Consider the following 24,677-nt stretch of genomic DNA (forward strand, 5'->3'; position numbering starts at 1 on the left):
CTCCCTCTCCCTCTCCCTCTCCCTCTCCCTCTCCCTCTCCCTCTCCCTCTCCCTTTCAAATAAATAAAAATAAATATTTAAAAGGAAATCTGAAAATCTGGCCTACTCGTGCAGCCACCTCAAAATGGCATGAGTAATTTCTTGGGACAAAACAGAAGTCATTGAAATTATAGCTCACCTCAAAATCCAGGGAAACCCCAAAATCCCTAACAAATGTGAAATCTTCATCCAGAGGAGAAATTTTGTGGGATGACTTTAGAAAATCTGAATTCAGGGAGGATGGGGTAAGTGTTGCAAGTTTACTTGAAGGTTCATTGATGCTGATGTGGCCTAGGAAGAAGTAACTCACGGAAGTCAACAGCACATGTTTCTGTTTTGGAGCAGATATCTACAATCAGGAAGATCCAGTGGGAGGGGAAACCAATGTGAATGTCAGAAAAGCAAAAATCAGGGTAGGGAGAAACTTCAAATATATAATGGAAAGAATATCAGAAATAAAGCTTCCAGAAAGTACAGTGGAGCTATATTTTAGCACAGTTTGTATACAACATAAGAAATCTTAGTACAAAAATCAGCCAAACGAGGAGCTGGTTTTTTCAACAAATAAACAAAATTGACACCCCATTGGCCCAACTAACTAAAAAAAGAAGAGAAAAGACCCAAATCAATAAAATCAGAGATGAAAAAGGAAACGTAACAACAGACACCACAGAAATAAAAATAATCATCAGAAATTACTACAAGGACTTGTATGCCAGCAAACAGGGAAATCTATCAGAAATGGATAGATTCCTGGACACATGAAACCTACCTAAACTGAACCAGGAAGACATAGGAAAATTAAACAGACCCATAAATGAGACAGAAATTGAAACAGCAATAAAGGCCCTCCCAACAAAGAAAAGCCCAGGACCAGATGGATTCACTGCTGAATTTTATCAGACATTTAAAGAAGAACTAACTGCAATTCTTCTCAAACTATTCAGAACAATCGAAGAAGAGGGAATCCGCCCAAATTCTTTCTATGAAGCCAGCATCACCTTAATTCCTAAGCCAGAAAAAGATGCAGCATTGAAAGAGAATTACAGACCAATATCCCTGATGAACATAGATGCAAAAATCCTCAATAAAATTCTTGCCAATAGAATGCAACAACACATCAGAAAGATCATCCACCCAGACCAAGTGGGATTTATCCCTGGTATGCAGGGATGTGTGGGGAGCAACTTGGACTAGACTAAGTTACTGGAATTAAGACTTATTCTATGCATCTGCTCTCCCGCAATATGGCGCTTAGAGAAAGAGACCAAACAACTTCTATGCAGCTGCCTCTCGCCAATTTGATGAGCTGCAGGAGCTGATCCTGCTCCTGATTGGAGGAGAGCAGCGTACTCGGCGTGTGGGTAGCAGAGTTGGGATTGGTGGAAGAGGACTATAAAGGAGGAGAGAGACAACATGCACTGGGAACATCTAAGGGGAACATCCAGATAACATCTGAGCAGCCCCCGAGAGAGCCAGCCGGTGGTGTGCCGCTCCCCCACAGAAGTGGGGAAAGTGGCAGGGGGAGCTGCCCTTCCATGGAGGTGGAAGGATCGGCAGCCAACCCGGGAAGAACCAGCAGCAAACCCGGGAAGGGCTGAGCAGACAAAAGAACAGCGCAGGGTCCTGTGTCATTCCTCCACGAAGAGGGGGAGTGACAGGGATAGTTCAATGTTCACAAATCAATCAATATGATACACCACGTTAACAAACTGCAGAAGAAAAAACATATGATTATCTCAATAGACACCGAGAAAGCATTTGATAAAATACAACACCCTTTCATGATGAAAACTCTAAGCAAACTGAGTATGGAAGAACATTCCTCAATAGAATCAAAGCAATTTATGAAAAACCCAAGGCTAACATCCTATTGAATGGGGAAAAGTTGGAAGCATTTCCACTGAGATCTGGTACCAGACAGGGATGACAACTCTCACCACTGCTATTCAATATAGTTCTGGAAGTTCTAGCCAGAGCTATTAGGCAAGAAAAAGAAATTAAAGGGATACAAATTGGGAAGGAAGAACTCAAACTATCCCTCTTTGCAGATGATATGATTCTTTACTTCGGGAACCCAAAGAACTCTACTAAGAGACTATTGGAACTCATAGAAGAGTTTGGCAAAGTAGCAGGGTATAAAATCAATGCACAAAAATCAACAGCCTTTGTATACACAGGCAATACCACAGCTGAGGAAGATCAATCCCATTCACAATAGCTACAAAAACAATCAAATACCTTGGAAGAAACTTAACCAAGGACATTAAAGATCTCTATGATGAAAATTACAAAATCTTAAAGAAAGAAATAGAAGAGGATACCAAGAAATGGAAAAATCTTCCATGCTCATGGATTGGAAGAATCAATATCATCAAAATGTCCATTCTCCCAAAAGCAATTTATAGATTCAATGCAATACCAATCAAGATACCAAAGACATTCTTCTCAGATCTGGAAAAAATGATGCTGGAATTCATATGGAGACACAGGAGACCTCGAATAGCTAAAGCAATCTTGTACAACAAAAACAAAGCCGGAGGCATCACAATACCAGATTTCAGGACATACTACAGGGCAGTTGTAATCAAAACAGCATGGTACTGGTACAGAAACAGATGGAAAGACCAATGGAACAGAATTGAAACACCAGAAATCAATCCAAACATCTACAGCCAACTCATATTTGATCAAGGATCCAAAACCAATCCCTGGAGCAAGGACAGTCTATTCAATAAATGGTGCTGGGAAAATTGGATTTCCATGTGCAGAAGCATGAAGCAAGACCCCTACCTTTCACCTTACACAAAAATCCACCCAACATGGATTAAAGACTTAAATCTATGACCTGACACCATCAAATTACTAGAGAGCATTGGAGAAACCCTGCAAGATATAGGTACTGGCAAAGACTACTTGGAAAATACCCCAGAAGCACAGGCAGTCAAAGCCAAAATTAACATTTGGGATTGCATCAAATTGAGAAGTTTCTGTACTGCAAAAGAAACAGTCAGGAAAGTGAAGTCACAACCTACAGAATAGGAAAAAATATTTGCAAACTATGCAACAGATAAAGGGTTGATAACCAGAATCTACAAAGAAATCAAGAAACTCCACAAGATCAAAACAAACAACCCACTTAAGAAATGGGCCAAGGACCTCAATAGACATTTTTCAAAAGAGGAAATCCAAAGAGCCTACAGGCACATGAAAAAATGTTTAAGATCACTAGCAATCAGGGAAATGCAAATCACAACCACAATGAGGTTTCACTTCACCCTGGTCAGAATGGCTCGCATACAGAAATCTACCAACAACAGATGCTGGAGAGGATATGGGGAAAAGGGGACACTAATCCACTGTTGGTGGGAATGCAAATTGTTTAAGCCACTATGGAAGTCAGTCTGGAGATTCCTCAAAAACCTGAATATAACTCTACCATACAACCCAGCCATCCCACTCCTTGGAATTTACCCAAAGGAAATTAAATTAGCAAACAAAAAAGCTGTCAGCACATTAATGTTTATCGCAGCTCAATTCACAATAGCTAAGACCTGGAACCAACCCAAATGCCCATAAAGAAATTATGGGACTGTACTCTATAGAATACTATACAGCAGTCAAAAACAATGAAACCCGGTCATTTGCAACAAGATGGAGGAATCTGGAACACATCATGCTGAGTGAAATAAGCCAGTCCCAAAGGGACAAATATCATATGTTCTCCCTGATCGGTGACAACTAACTGAGCACCAAAAAGGAAACCTGTTGAAGTGAAATGGACACTATTAGAAACAGTGACTTGATCAGCCCTTGCCCTGACTGTTGATGAACAACTTAATACGTTATCCCTCTTAGTATTTTTTGTTTGTTCTGCTTAATACTTTTGGTTTAATTCTGTAACTAATATACAGTTATTCTTAATTGTTGAAACTTAACTGAAAAGTGATCCCTGTTAAATATAAGAGTGAGAATAAGAGAGGGAAGAGCTGTACAATTTGGGACATGCTCAAGCTGACTTGCTCCAAATGGTAGAGTTAGAAACATACCAGGGTATTCCAATTCAATCCCATCAAGGTGGCAGGCACCAATGCCATTTCACTAGTCCAAGTGATCAATTTCTGTTCACAATTGATCATAATGAAAGGACTAAGAAACAAAGGGATCACATAAATAAGACTAGTATCTGCTAATACTGATAGAATAAAAATGTAGAGAATGATCCAACATGGGAAGTGAGATACACAGCAGACCCATAGAATGGCAGATGTCCTAAACACCACTCTGTCCTCATAATCAGCCCTTAAGGCATGCAGATCTGGCTGAAAAGCCCATGAGAGTATTTCAGGCATGGATAGCCAAGACACTGACAAAAAAAAATGACCTAAATGAAAGATCTCCACGAGTGAGATCCCAATGGAAAGAACAGGTCATCAAAGAAGGAGGTACCTTTCTCTGAAGGGAGGAGAGAACTTCCACTTTGACTATGACCTTGTCTAAATATGATCAGAGTTGGTGAACTCAAAAGGCTTCCATAGCCTTGGCACCTCATGACAAGAGCCTAGGGTGATTACTGATGGCATAAACAAGAGTGTCAATTTGTTAAGTCAACAACAGGAGTCACTGTGCACTTACTCCTCATATAGGATCTCTGTCCTTAATGTGCTGTGCATTGTGATTTAATGCTATAACTAGTACTCATACAGTATTTTTCACTCTGTGTTTCTATGTGGGTGCAAACCTTTGAAATCTTTACTTAATATATGCTAAACTGATCTTCTGTACATAAAGAGAATTGAAAATGGATCTTGATATGAATTGAAGGGGAGAGGGAGTGAGAAAGGGGAGGGTTGCAGGTGGGAGGGAAGGTATGGGGGTATAAGCCATTGTAATCCATAAGCTGTACTTTGGAAATTTATATTCATTAAATAAAAGTTAAAAAAAATAAAAAAAAGAAATCTTAGAATCACAAAGCTACAAGATTCTTTCTTGCCTATCTCCTAACAACCTACATGGAAGCCTCCTATAAAATAGCATAAAATCCACTCTTCTCAAGCATGAACCTGGAATAGATGCAATTGTGATTCACACAGAGAGCCACAGAGAACAAAAGAGACATGACGCCACAAGAAAGATGTGATCACAAAATAAAAAAATATGAAAACCAAAAATTCAGCATTGCAAAATGATCAGACACAAATAACACAGTAGACACATCAAAGAACAAATTTGTCACAATCAGAACAATTCAAGTATGAATAATTAGACAAAAAAAGAAGTACCAAAGGGAAATTAATTAGAGTTTATTAAAAATAATTCTAGAATTAAAATAACTGTAGGAAAGAAAATTAAACTGAAGGTAATACAAGTGAATAGAAAGAAAACAGACTTGAGAGGAAACAAAGGATGTACATTAGACAAGATCATCCAGCAATGGTGACAGCAAAGAAAGCTGAAGCAATGGAACAAATTTTGAAAATTTATACTTAAGGCCGGTGCCATGGCTCACTAAGCTAATACTCCACCTAGTGGCACTGGCACACTGGGTTCTAGTCCCGGTTGGGGCGCCAGATTCTGTCCCGGTTGCCCCTCTTCCAGGCCAGCTCTCTGCTGTGGCCAGCGAGTGCAGTGGAGGATGGCCCAAGTGCTTGGGCCCTGTACCCCATGGGAGACCAGGAGAAGCACCTGGCTCCTGCTTTTGGATCAGCGCAGTGCGCCGGCCGCGGCAGCCATTGGAGGGTGAACCAACGGCAAAAGGAAGACCTTTCTCTCTGTCTCTCTCTCTCACTGTCCACTCTGCCTGTAAAAAAAAAAAAAAAGAAAAGAAATTTATACTTAAAGTATACTTTAAGTGCAGAATATATTCAAATGTATATGTTTATACAGTGTAAATGTATTTAAGAAAATCACTCCATAACATTCAACACTTAGCTATGTTCTTATAGACTACTGAAATTATAAAGCAAAGGAAGATATGAGTATCTAGAAAGCTAGGCACTTATGAGGAATATGAATGGTAATGAGGGATTTCAGATTATCCAACTACAGAAAGAAAAATGGGAAACTATAAAACACTTCCTACACAGATACGCTTATTGAAAATTGCTTTAAAAATTGCACTTGATAATGACATTTATAAATCTTATTAGGCTTTTTTTTCTGTAAGATAAATGCCATATCATTAACATGACTTTAAGGACACAATTATACTAATGCCCTTATGGGTTAAGGTTAACATTTTTAAAAAAATTTTAAAAGGCCAAGAGAGACAGTGCTTCCACATACTAGCTGGCTACCCAAATGGCCATAATGGCCAGCACTCTCCAGGCAAAATCCAGGAATGTGGAACTCCATCCAGGTCTTCCACATGGGTGGCAGGATCACAACCAGTTGGGCCAACTGCTACCTTCACAGGAACATTAGTAGGGAATTGTACTGAAAGCAAAGCATCCAGGACTCAAATTGGCACTGTGATAAAGGATGCCTGCATTGAAAGCTGTGGCTTAACCCAGCACACAATAACACAAGCCCCAGAATTTTAATGAATGTGCACTATGTAATTCAGGAGGTGTGAAATCAGTGTGGATCTCCCAAAGGGGTGGCAGGCACCTCAATAACTTTATGCTTTAATTCCATTTTCCACAAATACTTGAATTACCCTCATATAATAACACATGTTGGGAAGTACATTTTAAAAATTTGAAGTCAATGCTAGCATACTCCTGCTGTGCTGTGTTCAGCCATCCCCACTATCCAAGCTCTGAATAGGTCACTGCTCTTTGACACCTGCCTCCCCGTGCAGTACTCAGTAAAACCCTGACACTGTTAAAGTAAAACATTCTGCACATTCCACACCTATTTCAGGAGCATTTGAATATGGCTGAACATAACCAAACTAACAATCCCATTTTTATTTGTAATCTCAGATCTCAAGTGGGCACTCAACACTGGTGTTATACTGTACTTCCCCAGGCTATTGGTTTTCCCACTATCCATGTTACTTTTTTATACCTTTTTCCTCCTCAATTTGTAATACCCCTGACTTTCCCTTACTGTCTGCTGATGACCTGGCTCATACTTCATTGAGCAAGTATAAAGAATGAGATGGGAGCTCTCTCATATTCCTACCATCCAAAACACTTTTCCCATGTATAAACTCTACCTTTCTTCCTCCTCTTTCAACAGATGATGTGTTCTTGCTCCTATAGTATTCTCATTTGGGTTTTGGATCACATTCCCAATTACTTCTGTGAAAACTTCCCTCTCAATTAAGTATTTATACAGAAAGGAAGGAAGGAAGGGAGGGAAGTAGGATGGATGGAAGTAAGAGAGAGGGAAGAGAAAAAAGATGTTTCCTTGATCACAACTCCTTTGGAGTTACAGCCTCAATCCTCTGCTTCCTTTCCCAGCCATTTGGGGAGTGAACCAATGGATGGAAGATTCTCCCCCTCCCTCCCTCTCTCTCCCTCTCTTTCTTCCTCTCTGTAGATTTTCTTTCAAATGAATAAATATATCTTAAAAATAAATAAATAAATGCTTGTTGAATGATGGTTCCCCTCAACATGGCTTGGATAAATTTGGTCAAATTTTGTTTTTCAAATTTTTTTTCTAAATTTCATTCTACTAATCCAAACACAATGGGGAAACCAGGCAGGGAGTTAGATGAGGGCAAATGAGGTGGAATTTCTGCTAGTCACTCATTATAACTTTATCCCCTCACCCATCAGTTTGCCCACCTTCCCACACCACATGGATGGCAGGAACTCATGTACTTGAGCCATCACCTGCTGCCTTCAGGGTACACATTAACAAAAATCTGGAATCAGAAGCAGAGTCAGGACTTGAACCAAGGCACTCCAATATGGAATAAAGGAATCCCAAGCAACATCTTAAACACTGTGCCAAACTCCCACCCCTAGATGTCTTATTAAAGATGTAGCTATTAAATTTAAGGAAGCCCTATTGGTCTGAAGTATAACATATGCCATACTACAGATAAATCTCAGGTATAACCATGAAGTACATGAAGTGGAAATTCTAACACAAGGATTGGTAAGATCATTAACTTCAATTCTAACATAAGGATTGGTAAAATCATTAACTTCAATTGTTAGTTGCAAACTCTGATTCATGCCTGACAGAAAAAGCTAATTTTCTCTCTTAGCTACTAGGTATACAAATTACATTCTAAGAAATTAATCATGACTTTTATACCATAGATCCTATTATGAATAGGTACATAGTCTTGTGGGGTCATAGGCTCATTCTATTAATGAAGATTTCTCCATCAAAAAGTTAAATTAGGGACAGGCATTTACCCTGCAGTTAAGATGCGCAAGTCCTATATCAGAGTAGTTGCATTCAGTGCTCAGCTCTGGTTCCTAACTCCAGTTTCCTGCTAATATCAATCCTGGAAAGCAATAGTGATGGCTCAAGTAGTTGGGTTCCTGACAACCACATGGGACATTTAGACTGAGCTCCCACTCCTGGCTTCAGCCTGACCGAGCAAGTCCCAGCTGTTGGCATTTGGGGAGTAAACCAGCAAATTGAATGCATTCTCAATCTCTCTCTTTCTCTCTCTCTCTCTCTCTCACTCTCTCTCTCTCCTTCTCTCCTTCTCAATTAAGTAAAAAATTAAATAAGACTAAAAGCAGTAATAAAGACAAGTATTACACTTCTTTCATATGACCAACAAATAGGTACTAAAAGTTTTCAATTTTTCCAATTACTCATCACATTTCTTTCTTGTTCCTTTTTAAAACTAACCACTTGTAGCCAATGTTGCTGCTAAGCCACCAGCTATAATGCTGGCATCCCATAAGGGTCAGTTTGCGTCCCAGCTGCTCCACTTCTGATCCAGCTCCCTGGTAATGGCCTGTGAAAAGCAGCAGAAAATTAATATCAGAAATGACCCCCTAAAATTACATATGAAAATGTTTCCCGTCAAAGTTCCCCAGAGGTCGAGTCTGGGGTGCCACATATGTTACCCAAATTTGGGGTGCCAGATGATATCACCATATGCTTATTAATAAACCCCCAATAGTTATATGCCCTAGAGGGTTCTTGCCTAATATTTAGAGAAGAATTCTAAATACTGGCATAAATGAATGAGGCAGCATGGTATGTTTTAAGCTTTTATGTAGTGTGAAAGATGCATAGGACAGTGAAGGCTTTAGTTCAGTTTAAGGAGAAGGGAAAATCTGGATTCATACTGAGTACCAGGAACCAGCCATGTAGAAGAGCATCTAGGCCAGGAAGCCTAGGGTGGGTGGTCCGAAGGCCACATGCCCTGGGGGTGCAGGGCTTCAGCCAGCCCCCTCCTGGCTAGAGGCCAGGGCAAAGAAGAGAGAGGACACACCCTGTTCCAGGCTTTTAACCCACTTCCAAAGGGGAGTGGTTAATTAACCTGATTGGCCAGTGGGCACTCAGGTGTGGCCAGGTAGGGGCATCAGGTCACACAGGGGTGTTGTGAAGGTATCAGGTAGGGGCGTGGTGAAGATGTGGTCTTCCAGCTCACAAACCGAATCAATTTTAACCTGTATGCCTACTTCACAAGTGTTTGGGACACTGCCACTCACATGAGAGACCCAATGAAGCTCCTGGTTCCTGGCTTTAGTAGTCTTGCCCAGCTCTGGCCATTGCAGCCATCTGGGGAGTGAACTTGCAGATAGATGATATCTGTCTATCTCAATCTCTATCTCGATCCCACCCCCATAATTCAGACTTTCAAATAAATAAAATTCTTCAATTTTTTTTCAAAAAGAAATAAACACGAACCACTTAAACTTTCATAAGGTAAGCAAGAGGCTTACCACACTCATACATTTAGGACCTAAGATATTGTACTGACTGAAAAAAGCAAAGTACATAAGAAAATTATACTTTGTGGTGTTTCTTAAGGCATATATGTTGTTTTCTAAATTTCTGAAGTATAATCATGAACATTATTATATGTAAATATTTTTAACTTTTAGTAATTAATAGAGAAGAGGAAGTATGGTGGGGTAAACTTTTTATTCTCCATAATCTCTCCTTGATACTATCAGAAGCTTGTAAATTTTTTGCTTGCCTTTTTCTGGAATTCACACTTTTAAGAAATTATGAAAATTCAAGAACCACTCTGAGAACCTCCACCACCAATGCTTGCAATCAGATATCTCTACAGCAGAGAGTGAGGTAGACACAAAGTGGAAAATGCAAAGTGAGTTGATCTACCTCTCTCAGGCTGTGGCTTCACTGCCCACCTTTAACAACCCTCTGCCTTGTTTCTTTCTCCTCCACATTAGTATGATGCCATCCCACTTAGCCAAAAGCCAGTGGCAGCAAATAGCCCAAGGGGAAGTCATCAAATAAAAGGTTTCACTTTAAATAGCTCAGCTTATCTAAAAAGAGATATAAACATGACAATTTTTAAGGATAGGTTTCTGGCTGTAGCAGTTATCGTCTTAACTCTTAACAGTACTTATTGACACAAAAAATATAAACTGATGGATAGACTTCTCAATCAACCACATAATTTAAAAAAAATTGCCACTCAGCATCAGCTATCAGTATGAAAGTGTTCATGAAAAAAAGCAATTAACCTGGCCAGCACCATGGCTCACTTGGTTAATCCCCCACCTGTGGCACCAGCATCCCATATGGGCACCGGGTTCTAGTCCCAGCTGCTCCTCTTCCAGTCCAGCTCTCTGTTGTGGCCCAGGAGGGCAGTGGAGGATGGTCCAGGTGCTTGGATCCCTGCACCCGCATGGGAGACCAGGAAAAAGCACCTGGCTCCTGGCTTCAGATCGGTGCAGCGCCAGCCATTGCGGCCATTTGGGGAGTTAACCAATGGAAAGAAGACCTTTCTGTCTATAACTCTACCTGTCAAAATAAAAAAAAAGCAATTAACATTATTAAATACCTTTATTTATTAAAAAAAAAAGCTCTATGGTACCCCTCATTTAAACCAGTTGCTTGCATGTATATATGCAGATTGACTTTTGCTAATATATGGAGAGCAATGTATTTCCCTGCATGGAGCTCTCTGAAGAGTTTAAATGCTAATCTGTTGCTTTCATTTCATTGCTTATCACCAGACAGCATTTATTAAATATCTATCATGAGTTTCACACTCTACAAATCTGTATTAACTATCTTGATATTTGATACTTACATGTTTTTTTTAAAGATGTATTTATTTATTTGAAAGTCAGAGTTACACAAAGAGAGGAGAGACAGACAGAGAGAGAGAGAGAGAGAGAGAGAGGTCTTCCATCTGATGGTTCACTCCCCAGATGGCTGCAATGGCTGGAGCTGTGCCAATCCAAAGCCAGGAGCCAGGAGCTTCTTCCGGGTCTCCCACATGGGTGAAGGGGCCCAAGCACTTGGGACATATTCCACTGCTTTCCCAGGCCATAGCAGAGAGCTGGACAGTAAGTGGAGCAGCCGGGTTTTGAACCAGTGCCCACATGGGATGCTTGCGCTTCAGGCCAGGGCATTAACCCACTGTGCACAGCGCCGGCCCCATGCTTACACGTTTATAACCTGAGCTAATTCTCATAACTTCCCTCTCTTGAATAGCTATGCCTTTCACATTATGCTTTTTTCACACATATGCAAATACAAAATCGACTTTAGTGTGCTACTTTAGAATTTATAAAAGGCCTTTTGTGTAAGACGTACATAACACTGAAAATCTTAGCTTCTAGGACTTGAACTTACTTGAACATGTGAAACTGGCAAAAAGGACTTGGTTTTCTCATTACAGATGAAAGAGGTGTGAAGAGACTGTTCCAATTGTTAGATTCTAGTGATCAGGCCCCGACTCTAATTAGGTCTCAGGTAGACACACATCTAGATTCTTCTTACGGTCTCTGTCAGAATTCCCAGCCTATGAGTGAAATTCAGTCTATGAGTAAATTGTAATATCTAAGGTTCTCAGTCAAAAATTTATTGAGGTTTGTATCGATGAGATGAAGCATGTGTCTATATAATACATACATTCAATAAATAAGTACTGAATCATATGGAAGTAAAATTGGATACAGAAATACCAGGCAAAGACTTTTTTGAGATGAAGAGCATGTTTAAAAAGTTACAGTCTTAGAGTTTTGCAAACATGTTTAAAATGTGACTGGAGCTCTTGTTTGGCATAGTGATCAAGCCTTCCACATCCCATTCAGAATGCTTGAGTTCAAGCCTCAGCTCTGCTTCTGATTCTACTTCCTGTTAATAGAACCCTGCTGGGCAGCAGGTGACAGTTCAAGTATTTGAGTCCCTACCACCTACATGGGAAGCCCTAGATTGAGTTATTGGCTTCAGCCTGACCCAGCCCAGGTTGCTGCAGACATTTGGAGAATGAATAATGAATCTAAGAACTCTCTCTGCATTTCAAATAAGTGAAAATAAATACACAAACCTTTTTTTAAGGCAGAGTTAGAGAGTAGGAGAGACAGAGAGCTCTTCCATCGCTGGTTCACTCCCCAGATGGCTGCAACAGCCAGGTCTGGACCGAAGCCAGGAGCCAGGAGCTTCCTCTGGGTCTCCCACGTGGGTGCAGGGGCCAAAGCACTTAGGTCATCTTGGGCTGATTTCCCAGGTGCATTAGCTTAGCAGGGAGCCAGATCAGAAGTGGAGCAGCCTGGACTGAAACCAGTGCCCATATGGGCTGCTGACGCTGCAGATGGAATCTTTTCTACGCCACAGTGCCAGCCCCACAGAACTCTGTTTTGTCTTCCTGATGTCTGAGTGGTTTTCCTTTACACCTAACTGTTCTCCCTAGTAACAACAGAGATTTTGCTCTCCAAGTCAAACCTGGAGTTCTTAGTACTGGCAGCTCACCCTAAGAACATGCTGACTGGATCCAATATTCAAACACAGGTTTTATATTTTCTTCTGATAGATCTAATGCAAAGCAAGGAGAGTGTCTACAGTAACTAATGCCTTACTGTTAACCTAACTGTCCACTACAGGCCTGGGAGAGAACCACTGGAATACACACTGTAATATAGTATCCAAAATTGACTCACTTCATAGTTGAGGGACTCTGTCCTGACCAATCATTTAAGTCAGCAGGAGCAGGGAGGGGTGGTTTCTGAAGAATTTACAAATACAGCTCACTGAAGTAAGCTGCTCTCACCCCCACCGCACCCCTATACACATTGTTTTTGCCAGTTAAAAGTTTTGGTAAATTCTAAGCTGACCAGCAGTGACGGAGGAGGCAAGCCCGACTGCTTGCACTGATGAACTCCAAGGACCCTGGTGTGTCCCAGTGCCAAGCTCACTGTGCCTCACTCTCCCTCCCTGCCCACCAGGACTCCGGGCTCCAGAGCTGACCCAAAAAGCAGGCCCAGCTCAGGTGTCGCCTTCGGACAAAGTCACTGTCTCCTGCTCTCTTCCCGAAGACTGCCCGGCCCGATGTTGCAGTTCCTGGTTCGCCCGCCCACCAGTGAGGGAAGCAGAGGCACAGTGTGTTCTTTCTGGAATCCGGCTCAGCTTGCAGGCAGGGATTCGGCAGGCTGGGCAAAGAAGGGCCTGAGCCAGACTGCTCCACAGGACTGCGGCCTGGAAAAACCCGTCGCCCTCAGCGCCCTGCCACTGGAGGTGTCCCGCCAGATCATGTTCTAAGCCTTAGTCTCACGTGTCAGCAGCTCCCAGGCTTCCAGCCAGTCAGCGGGCTTCGCGCCCCGCGCCTGCTCAGGCTCTGCCCCTGCCGTAGGCCTCTGGCCAATCCTCGCTTTAGGAGGTGGGGCTGGCCCAGAGAGACCCCGCCCCCACGCCGGCAGGCTATAAAAGCTGTGGCGACCTGCAGGCCGCTACTCTGTACTGAGATCAGCGAATGCTAAGTGTCGTTTTTATGGAGATTCAGCCCGACTGTGGAGGTATGGACGAGAGCGTAGGCAGTGACACCAAGAGCGTGGAAAAGCAGGAGAAGATGAAACGGTCCTTGTGAGTAGGCGCCTCTCTGTCGGTTCGGCTTGCTGTATATGGGGCACTTTGGGAAACACTGTAGCCTGAGCCTCTGCAGAAAAACCAAGCGCACGATGCTAATTTACTCAGGGCAATTACATCTACGAGGGCTGTGCTGGCTTTGTGAGTGTGGACACTCGGGAGGGCTTGGTAGGAGGAGGGTGGAGGCGCGCTGGGACCTTATGGAGCGGCCTTCTGCGTGCATCTCAGCGCAGCTGAGAACCCTGGTCGACATCGTGTGCTTCTGCTGGGTGGCGGGAAATCATTTACCTTTATTTTAAAATTATTAAGATTGATATCTAAAGTGTTCTTGTCTATTTAGATAAGAATTCTTGTTGGGAAAGTGGCGCAGTCTTATCTCTGGTGAGACCTACACCCTGACACCATCCTAGGCTCTAGCACCCACTGCCATTGCTGCAAGCCAGGCGGCCACATGGCCCAACCACTGGTGTCAGCCCCACCCCCATCCTAATGGGATTCTCTGCTCCTCCTTCCCTGCCCGCCCCCGGCGAAGTTTTAAAAGGGCCTGTTTCTGAACACGCGGCGCTCTGTCGGCTCCGTTCTCTCACTCCCCTCTCTCCTCTCCTCTCTCCCTCTTACTTGTTTTCTTTCCTTGCCCCTCCCCTCCAGCTTGCCGGGTTTTCCCCAATAAACCCTTTACCTTACTCCAGTGTTTGGTGTGTTTTGTGGTGAACTTACATTGGTGCCGAAACCCGGGACCTTACAATTCTAAATATCGAGTTTCTGTAAATCAGACAGCGTGGTATGGCTTAGCATTTAGAGTGTGAGAGAAATACACAGGAAGATGAAGGCTTTATTAAGAGAAAGGAATCAGAAATTTAAACCGGCAGTTGCATACCAGGCTTTTCCAGGGAGTAGGCCAGAGCCTGCAAGGGAGAGCCTGTGGGCCAGAGAGCAGCGGCAAGGCAAGTCAGCAGGCTCCAGTGGCATCCAGAAGGCCGCCCACACCAAGAGGCATGAGGTGAACAAGGGCCACGTGCAGGCCATCACGGGTCAGAGTCACGGGGAAAGGAAAAACTGTGCAGGCAGGAATGACCACAAAACCACAAGGTGCAGGCAAACAGATGAGGGGCAGCCAAAAGCTGTGCCTGGAGGCTTGGGAGAACAAGGGTGGGCCCAGCAGGCTCCACCCTTTTTATTCAGTCCCCAAAGGGGCATGGTTAATGGTCTGAGTGGCAGGTGGGTGAATACAGGTGGGATACATAAGGGGTGGAGGCGTGGTTTTCCAGTTCATGAATCTGATTAATTTAATCCGATCTGCCTGACCATATCAGGGGAAGAGCATTTGCTGGCTGAAGATCTCGTTTTGAGTCCTTTCTCACCTTTTCATGATAAAGCTGTTCTCAGGCAGTCATGACTGTGGAACAAATCTTCCTCAAAAGAGCACTGTAGGTCGGAGGGCCAGTGTCACTCCCTATGCATGGCCTCTGGTGCATCCAGGACCATGGGTGGAAGGGGAAGGAGTGAACTGCCGCTCTTTGTGGGCCAGAAATAGCATAAGGTTTTCATTTTCTTTTAAGGTTTATTTGAAGGTCGCAGTTAGAGAGGCAGAAAAAGAAGTCTTCCATCCTCTGGTTCACTCCCCTAAATGGCCACAACCACAGGGTCTGGGCAAGGCTGGAGCCAGAAGCTCTTCAGGGTCTTTGGGTGTAGGGGTCCAAGGACTTGGGCATCCTCCACTGCTTTCCTGGGTGCATTAGCAGGGAACTGGATTGAATGTGGAGCAGCCTGGACTTGAACCATTGCCAATATGGGGTGGATGGCTTAACTCATAGTACTGGGCCCCAGTATGTGCTTTTTGGGTATGCAGCATATTGAGATAATATTTTTGTGAATTTTAAGGTAGTTCCTACCTTTACTCTTAACACTAGTAGTTATAGTCTGAGAAAACTATTCAGTATTTCAGTGCTGGGTTTAAATATTAGGTTGATAAGGCTGATACTTGATTTTGTCTCATTTGGTTTGCCTGTAGCTACTAGATAGCTTTATTGGATAAAAATACATTCAGCTGTAGTTGTGTTTTCAAGCATGGCCACTTAGTGACTTTTTTTTTAAGATTAAAAGATTGGAAGACACGATTGAGTTCCTTCTTGCAAAATTCTTCCACTCCTGGGAAGCCCAAAACCAGCAAGAAAAGCAAACAGCAAACTTTCAGCAAGTAAGTGAGAATCCTGTGCTCACAAACCTGAACAGCTCACTGCTGAGCTGGAAAGGGGACCTGATATGTGCCCTCTTAACTGAAAACTTCTCTTGCAGGCCTTCCCCAGAGGAAGCACTGCTGTGGTCAGAAGGATTCGAGGAGCTGCTGGCCAGCAAATGTGAGTTAACCTTGAATTTGATCTACTGCAAATATTGCAAGAGTCTAGAAAGGTGTGTCTCCACAGCAAATGAGTGGCTCACAGGAGGAGGAATGGACTCAATAGTCACAGGAGCCTAGAATATCTTTTTCTCCCCTTATTTCTTAGCATATTGACTCTGAGTGGGGAAGACAAATTAGCCTTAAACAGCACAGTGGCAGTGCTCTTAGTTGAAGTTGTCCACTTTTCCATTGCATATATTGTTTACAAGACACTTGTTCCCAGAGAATTTGTGGTTCCCCTGAAGACATTTTTTTTGCATCAACAGCAAACATAAGTATTTGTTTTTATACTTAAGTATTTTGTCTACTGGCATCTTTGTCTTTCTTTAAAATTTGTTAAGATTTTATGTAAGTTGTATAACTTTCATTTATTTCATTTGTATAGATTTTGGAACATAGTGATACTTGCCATGCTACCCTCCCTCCCACCCATGCTCCAATTCTTCTTCCTCTCCCTCTCCCTTTCCCACTCTTTACAATGAGCTACTTTCAGTTTACTTAATGATCATACAGTTAATCCTACACTAAGTAAGAGTTCAGCAAATGGTATTGTGGGGAGCAACTCAGACTGGACTGAGTTACTGGAATTAAGACTTATTCTATGCATCTGCTCTCCCACAATATGGCGCTGGGAGAGAAGAAAACAGCTTCTACACAGCTGCCTCCAGTTCAGCCAATAAACTGTAGGACTTGCTCCTGATTGGAGGAGAGCGGCGTACTCGGCGTGTGGGCAGCCGAGTTGGGATTGGCAGAGGAGGACTATAAAGGAGGAGAGAGACGGCATGCACCAGGAACATCTAAGGGGAACATCTATCTGAAGGAACACCTGTGCAGCCCCCAAGAGAGCCGGCCGGCGGTGTGCCACTCCCCTGCGGAAGTGGGGAATGTGGCCAGGGGGAACTGCCCTTCCACGGAGGTGGAAGGGACAGTAGCCAACCCGGGAAGAACCAGCAGCAAACCCGGGGAGGGCCGAGCAGATGAAAGAACAGCGCAGGGTCCTGTGTTGCTCCTCCACGAAGAGGGGGAGCAACATAATGGTGCCGTGACTCGGATATGAAGCCTAGGCAGGGTTTAGTGTCATTCCTCCATGAAGAGGGGGAGCGACATAATGGTGCCGTGACTCGGATAGGAAACCTAGGACGGATAGGAAACCTAGGAGGAAAGAAACGGGAAGAAATGGGAAAATACCGGAGAGAGAGACTAGCAAACAGCCTAGGGAAAAGCTGGACGGAAAAGGTGCCGGAAGAAGCTATTGAAAGCCTAGGCATAGACTCAGATATGGACTGTGGGAAAGAAGTTAGGATTGAAAGCGAAAGTGAAAGCTTTCATAGACTCGGATGCGGACTATGGCGGGGAAGCTAGGAGATTGAAAGCGAAAGTGAAACCTGGAGGAGGCTTGGACTCGGATACAGACTGTGGGGAGTAGCCAGGAGAAATGAGAGGAATATTGTTGGAAGAAAACTTAAGGAAACATACCGGGTAGAGAAAAATGTTAGGGAGGATGAAGCCGCGAGTGCAGGCCGAGGCGGAGATATAAGCCACCTTGGAATTCTTCAAGTCACCCCGGGGAGCAAGAGGCGAAGATCTGGAACCAGAAGCAGAGACGTGGGCCGCCAGGTTGGAGTTCGCCAGGTTAGTCCGGGGAACTTGGACTGAATGCCGGTGGTGGCGGAAACATTCGCGGAAGCTGCCGCGTGCAGAGAGAGCACGGGGCGTGAATAGATAGGGAATGCGGGGCTGGCGCGAGGCCGTGGTGCGGGCGCGAAGTGCATGGAGACCGTGGAGCGTGCGCGCGAAGCCGAGCCGCGCAGAGCCGGGAGCCCGCCGGTGGGGCGAGGCACCGGGAAGCCGCGCAGAGCTGTGAAGCTGCCGCGGGGCGAGGTGCCGAGAAGCAGCCTCAGGGCGGGCACCGGGAAGCCGCAGGGATAAGAGAAACAGAAGTCTAGAAGTAAAATGAGAGAAATAGGAATGCTGGTAGATAGAAGTAAAACAGGAGAAATAGGAATGCCCGGAGATAGAGAAATAGAGAAATAGAAAGGCCTCCCCACAATACTGCAATGAGAAGGCTTGGATTCGGTCTGCCTGATTAGTGAGGCGATGAGCACCTGTGGGCGGCTAGCAGCTTATGCGCCGCAGGTCACCGAAGACAGGCACGTTATCAACACTAATAAGTCACCCCACAACATGGCAATGAGAGAGCTTGGATTCGGTCTGCCTGATTAGGGCGATAAGCACCAGCAGGCGGCTCGACCAGAGTATGAGCCGCAGGTCACTGAAGACAGGCACGCATCAGCGCCTAAAAACCTCCTCACAACATGGCGAAGAGAGGACCCGGATTCGGTTTGCCTGATTGATAGGACTTGTAAGAACCTGTGGCAACTCTAGCAAGTAGAGCAGAGTGTGTGCCGTGGGACACCGAAGACAGGCGCGTATCAACGCCAAAAAATAAAAAGAAAGGGGGATCTGTGGGGAGCAACTCGGACTGGACTGAGTTACTGGAATTAAGACTTATTCTATGCATCTGCTCTCCCACAATATGGCGCTGGGAGAGAAGAAAACAGCTTCTACACAGCTGCCTCCAGTTCAGCCAATAAACTGTAGGACTTGCTCCTGATTGGAGGAGAGCGGCGTACTCGGCGTGTGGGCAGCCGAGTTGGGATTGGCAGAGGAGGACTATAAAGGAGGAGAGAGACGGCATGCACCAGGAACATCTAAGGGGAACATCTATCTGAAGGAACACCTGTGCAGCCCCCAAGAGAGCCGGCCGGCGGTGTGCCGCTCCCCTGCGGAAGTGGGGAATGTGGCCAGGGGGAACTGCCCTTCCACGGAGGTGGAAGGGACAGTAGCCAACCCGGGAAGAACCAGCAGCAAACCCGGGGAGGGCCGAGCAGATGAAAGAACAGCGCAGGGTTCAGTGTTGCTCCTCCACGAAGAGGGGGAGTGACATGGTATGAAGAAAAAAACCCACTGTTCCTCAATGGAAGAGATGGGCTTTAAACAATCATTGAATCTCAAAATGTTCATTGCACTCTAATACATTACATTTCAGGTACTCTATAAGTTAACTCAGATCAGGGAAAACATATAGTATCTGTGTTTTTGGGGACTGGCTTATTTCACTAAGTGTAATGGTTTCCAGTTGTATCCATTTTGTTGCAAAAGACAAGATTTCATTTTTTTACAGGTGACTAGTATGCCATAGTGTATATATATACACCATAATTTCTTTATCTAGTCATTTTTCCAAACTCTATGAGTTCCAGTAGTGTCTCAGTGGGGTCACCTACAAATAGGGATAGTTTGACTTCCTCCTTTCCAATTTGTATCCCTTTGATTTCTTCTTGTTTAATGGCTCTGGCTAAACCTTCCAGTACTGTATTGAATAGCAATGGTGAGTGGGCATCCTTGTCTGGTTCTGGATCTCAGTGGAAATGCTTCCAACTTTTCCCCATTCAATAGTATGCTGGCGGGTGGCACCGTGGCTCAATAGGCTAATCTTCCACCTTGAGGCGCTGGCACGCCAGGTTCTAGTCCCTGTCGAGGCACCGGATTCTGTCCCAGTTGCCCCTCTTCCAAGCCAGCTCTCTGCTGTGGCCAGGGAGTGCAGTGGAGGATGGCCCAAGTGCTTGGGCCCTGCACCCCATGGGAGACCAGGAGAAGTACCTGGCTCCTGCCTTAGGATCAGCACGGTGCGCCAGCCACAGCGCAGCGGCCATTGGAGGGTGAACCAACGGCAAAGGAAGACCTTTCTCTCTGTCTGTCTCTCTCTCACTGTCCACTCTGCCTGTCAAAAAAAAATAGTATGCTGGCCATGGGTTTGTTATAAATTGCCTTGATTGTGTTGAGGAATGTTCCTCCCATGCCCAATTTTCTTAAGGTTTTCATCATGAAAGGATGTTATATACTATCAAATGCTTTCTCTGCATGTATTGAGATAGTCATATGGTTTTTCTTCAGTTTGTTACTGTAATGTATCACTCATTGATTTGTGAATGTTGAACCACCGCTGCATACCAAGGATAAATATCACTTGTTCTGGATGAATGATCTTTTTGGTGTGTTGTTGGATTCAAATGGCCAGTATTTTGTTAAGGATTTTTGCATCTGTGTTCATCAGAGAAAGAACTACAGAACAATTTCCCTGTTTCTTTTTCTTGTATAGGAATTAAGGTGACACAGGCTTCAGGAGTTTGGGAAGGTTACCTCCCTTTCAATTGCTTTGAATAACCCAAGAAGAATTGGAATTAGTTCTTTAAATATCTGGTAGAATTCAGCAATAAAGCCATCTGATCCTAGGTTTTTTTTTTTTTTTTTTTTATTGGGAGGCTCTTTATTACTGATTCAGTTTCCATCTTGGTTATTGGTCAGTTAAGTTTTTTATGTCTTCATGGCTCAATTTAGGTAGGTGGCTTGTGTCTAGGGATCTATGTTTTTAATTTATTTGACAGGTAGAGTTATAGATAATGAGAGATCGAGAGAAAGGTCTTCCTTCCATTGGTTCACTCCCCAAATGGCTGCTATGGCTGCTGCTGTGCCAATCTGAAGCCAGGAGCCAGATGCTTCTTCCTGGTCTCCCGTGCAGCTGCAGGGGCCCAAGCACTTGGGCCATCCTCCACTGCCCTCCCGGGCCACAGCAGAGAGCTGGACTGGACGAGGAGCAACTGGGACTAGAACCCGGTGCCCATATGCGATGCTGGCACTGCAGGCAGAGGATTCACCAAGTGAGCCATGGTGCTGACCCATAGGGATCTATTCTTTTTTTCTAGTTTTCCAGGTTAGTTGGCATACAGCTCTTGATAGCTCTTTGTACCTCTATTGTTATGCTCATACCCCCACCCCCTCTCCTCCAAGCAGAGCAATGCCTAGGTGTTTTCCCTGTGTTCAGTACTTATCTGTGCCACTATGTGAACCATACAAATGATCTGCACAGTCCTCACTATGAGCATAGTTCTCTAGCCAAGTGTAGTAAATTGTTCCCTATTCCAGCATCTTGGAATCCCAGCATCTTGTTCCCATCCAGCATCTTTGTCTTTAAAGATCTAAATTCTGAGGGCTGGCACCATGGCACAGTAGGTTAATCATCCACCTGCAAAGCCGGCATCCCATATGGGCTCCGGTTCTAGTCCCAGCTGCTTCTTTTCCTATCCAGCTCTCTGCTGTGGCCTGGGAAAGCAGTGGAGATGGTTCAAGTGCTTGGGCCCCTGCATGCACATGGGAGACCAGGAGGAGGCACCTAGCTCCTGGCTTTGGATCGGTGCAGCTCTGGCTGTTGCAGCCATTTGGGGAGTGAACCAATGGAAGGAAGACCTTTCTCTCTGTTTCTCCCTCTCACTGTCTGTAACTCTGCCTCTCAAATAAATAAAATATTTTTTAAAAGAGCTAAATTCTGAGGATTATGTGTTTGAATGAAATCTAGAAAATAGCTAAGTGATAATTATTTGGTTATTCAGTTCTTCATATTCTGTGTTCTTTCTCCTCCCATCTCTTCTATCTTTATAGATGGTGTGGCTGTTTTTAGGGCCTTTTTAAAATCTCAATTCTGTGAAGAAAATATAGACTTCTGGCTGGCTTGTGAAGACTTCAAAAAAATCAAATCATCCCAGAAGCTGTCCTCAAAAGCAAAGGAAATATATATAGAATTCCTAGAAAAAGATGCCCCAAAAGAGGTAAGATAAAAATACTCATTTCAGCATAATGTGGACATCCTTGGCACCAAGAGGCAGCAAAAGAATTAGACATTAGATTAAACCAGGGGTGAGGAATGGTGAAAGGATATCTCCCCTGGCATTCTGGTTTTCAACTGTATCTGAAGACCTGGCAGGTGAAGCTCATCACATGGTACAGCTTCTTTTTGTGTTTCATTTTCAAATAGCAGAGCAATGGGTACTGAGTGATTCTCTAGGAATGAATACTGAGTAATCTGCTTTTTTGTTTTATTTCAGGTAAACATAGACTTCCAAACCAAAATCCTTATTGTCCAAAATATACAAAATGCTACAACTGGCTGTTTTACATCTGCACAGAAAAGGGTTTACAGCTTGATGGAGAATAACTCCTATCCCCATTTCTTGGCATCAGAATTCTACCAGAACTTGTGTAAAACACCACAAATCACCACAGAGCACCATGCTATATGATTTGAAAAAGGGAGCCCCAGAGTGAGAGACATGTCTTTCTGCATCCTGAGGTAGAAGGCTGTCACCTACCAAAGAGAATGACATTGAATTCAGCCTGGTTGTTTGGGAAACATCTCTCAGAACTACTGATTCCAAGTTGGGTAATGAATCAGGAAGCTGCTGACTGTCTAGGAGAATCTTGTATCAGAATAACTTCCACTGCTCTACAGACACATGGAAAGAATATGTGGCCTGAATGTGGAGGGTCTCACTGGAAAAGCAAGAATATGAAATGGAAGATAACACAATTTATCCAAACACATGAAAAATCAATGAGATTATGTGGTCTTGGCTAGCTGGCTGTACATCTTTCCCTAAACCCGTCCATGTTACCACATAGTGGCTTTATTTTTCAGTTTTGAGTCCTAACATTAGCAGGTTTGCTCTGTGCAAGAGTATTGAAGTTCTTGTGACTCCAGATCATCCATACTATTCTTATGCATGGTTGAACCTGAAATGGTCTGTTTGAATTGCTAGATAGTTTGTGAAATAGAGTGGGTGCTCATGTGTAGAAAGCTACAGTGTCTGTTACAAGTGCCAAAAACTGTCTTGAAGGCAGCAGAAGTTTGAAGTGGTCTTTGGATATTTTAATACATTTTTTGATAAATAATGCCATTGAATGCTTGGAGTCCAGGTATGAGTTGATTTGATTTTAATAGTTGGAAATATGTCAAGCCCAAGGGGAAACATCTGTCTAGGGAAGCAGAAGCATCTGTTGCTGTGCCTGTCCTTGGAGAGCTGGCATCCCCCAGAGTGATTCTCTGATTCTCAGATGAGGGTAGCAGGGAAGATACAACTTTCTAAACCTAAGTTACAGCACATCCTTAGAACCACCCTGTGTCAAGCCTCTTGGTATAATTTTTTAAAGATCAAGGTCATTAATAAGAACAATAGGACTTTGATTTAAAGCCCTTCATGAGTATTAAGAACCAACTAAATAGAAGTGAAGGGTGTGGAGACAAGCACCAATGTTAGGTTATTCAATTGCTCCAATGAAGAAAGAGCCAAATAAGGGGAACATGGGCCTCCCTCTTTTGTCTTTTCCCCCTTGGTTCTAAGCTTTCTTTGACATGTTCCATGGAACCGTATTTTGGCAAATATCTGTGATGGGCTTATCTGGGCCAGTGATCTGAAAAAGAGTAGAAGACATGGTTGTCTACTGGGGAGGAAATGGAGAGAAAAGATGGAGACTCAAACCTTATTTTCTTAGAAACAGATTTCCATATGATCATCAAGGGTAAGGTCATCATCCACAACTTGACAGACTTTACCAGATCTACCTTCAGAATGTCCCAGGCACCCTGTCCTTCTCTTACTGCAGCCACCTGCTTCCTCGCTGGTGTTGTCATTCTTCACCTGGATCTCAGAAGGCCTCAGTACCTGTGTCCTGCTTCTGACCTGTTCTTGAAAATTTATTTTAACATTTTTCTCATATTACATTTATGCTCAGAAAACTTGGACTCCTTGGCTCTAAAATCATGGTAAACTCTTGTGCCTAAGACTACAATTTCTCTCTAATAGCTTGGTTTGTTTTCTGCCTTGCTACTCCTATCAGCAATATTTGATACAGGCTTTTTTTATGGGGCCCAAGATAAACTATCTCCTATTATTGATCCAATTTCCCTCCCTCTTTCTCTGCCTTTCAAGTGTATTTTTTAAAAAGTTTTTTTTAAAAACAAAATACTCTGTTCACTTGAATTTTACTCATTTGTCAAGGCTCAGATCGATTCATTTCCATGAACTACCCTCAAGGGTATATAAGTCTTCTTTCTCAAGTAAATGATCAATAACTGTACCATTCCGACATACTCTACTTCATTTTCAAAGTAATTAATAAAGTTGCAGTCTTGGAAGATATTCAGGACCCACTGCTCATTGATGATCTAATTAAATAATTGATTGGTTGAATGATGCACAAACTTTTTTTAAAAGATTTTTTATTTGAAAAGCAGAGTTATTGAGAGGCAGGGGCAGAGAGAGAGAGAATGAGAGAGAGAGAGAGAGCGAGAGAGAGATCTTTCATCTGCTAGTGCATTCAAAGGATGGAGCTGGGCTCAATCCAAAACCAGGAGCCTGGAGTTTCTTCCAGGTCTCCATAGTAGAGAGATGTATTTTGGAATTTGAATATCTGG

The 24,677-nt window shown here is 43.6% G+C and overlaps 1 protein-coding gene and 1 long non-coding RNA gene across 5 annotated transcripts; one reads left to right on the top strand and one right to left on the bottom strand.

The window, feature by feature from the left end:
• Positions 1 to 8,804: 8,804 nt before the first annotated feature.
• On the bottom strand, positions 8,805 to 13,679 carry LOC149124805 (uncharacterized). 2 transcript variants are annotated; one of them, XR_016211531.1, is made up of 3 exons: positions 13,357 to 13,679; positions 11,743 to 11,911; positions 8,805 to 8,914 (listed from the first exon to the last, which is right to left on the bottom strand). It is a non-coding gene; the product is annotated as an uncharacterized LOC149124805 (long non-coding RNA). The 2 variants fall into 2 exon arrangements; XR_016211530.1 differs by having other exon boundaries at positions 12,440 to 13,679.
• A 102-nt stretch (positions 13,680 to 13,781) lies between these two features.
• LOC149124806 (regulator of G protein signaling 2-like) lies at positions 13,782 to 23,771 on the top strand. Of its 3 annotated transcripts, none has more exons than XM_089301851.1 (5): positions 13,796 to 13,968; positions 16,067 to 16,168; positions 16,267 to 16,328; positions 21,869 to 22,035; positions 22,312 to 23,771. In XM_089301851.1, the coding sequence occupies exons 1-5, from the start codon at positions 13,859 to 13,861 to the stop codon at positions 22,504 to 22,506; spliced, it is 636 nt and encodes a 211-aa protein (XP_089157977.1). In that variant the 5' UTR covers positions 13,796 to 13,858; the 3' UTR covers positions 22,507 to 23,771. The 3 variants fall into 3 exon arrangements, with proteins under 3 accessions (XP_089157979.1, XP_089157977.1, XP_089157978.1); XM_089301852.1 differs by lacking the exon at positions 13,796 to 13,968 and adding an exon at positions 15,254 to 15,398; XM_089301853.1 differs by lacking the exon at positions 16,067 to 16,168 and having other exon boundaries at positions 13,782 to 13,968.
• The last annotated feature ends 906 nt before the right edge of the window (positions 23,772 to 24,677 follow it).

Source organism: Oryctolagus cuniculus, chromosome 8 (assembly GCF_051225735.1).
Source record: "Oryctolagus cuniculus isolate XC-2025 breed Fujian yellow rabbit chromosome 8, ASM5122573v1, whole genome shotgun sequence".
Taxonomy (NCBI): Eukaryota; Metazoa; Chordata; class Mammalia; order Lagomorpha; family Leporidae; genus Oryctolagus; species Oryctolagus cuniculus.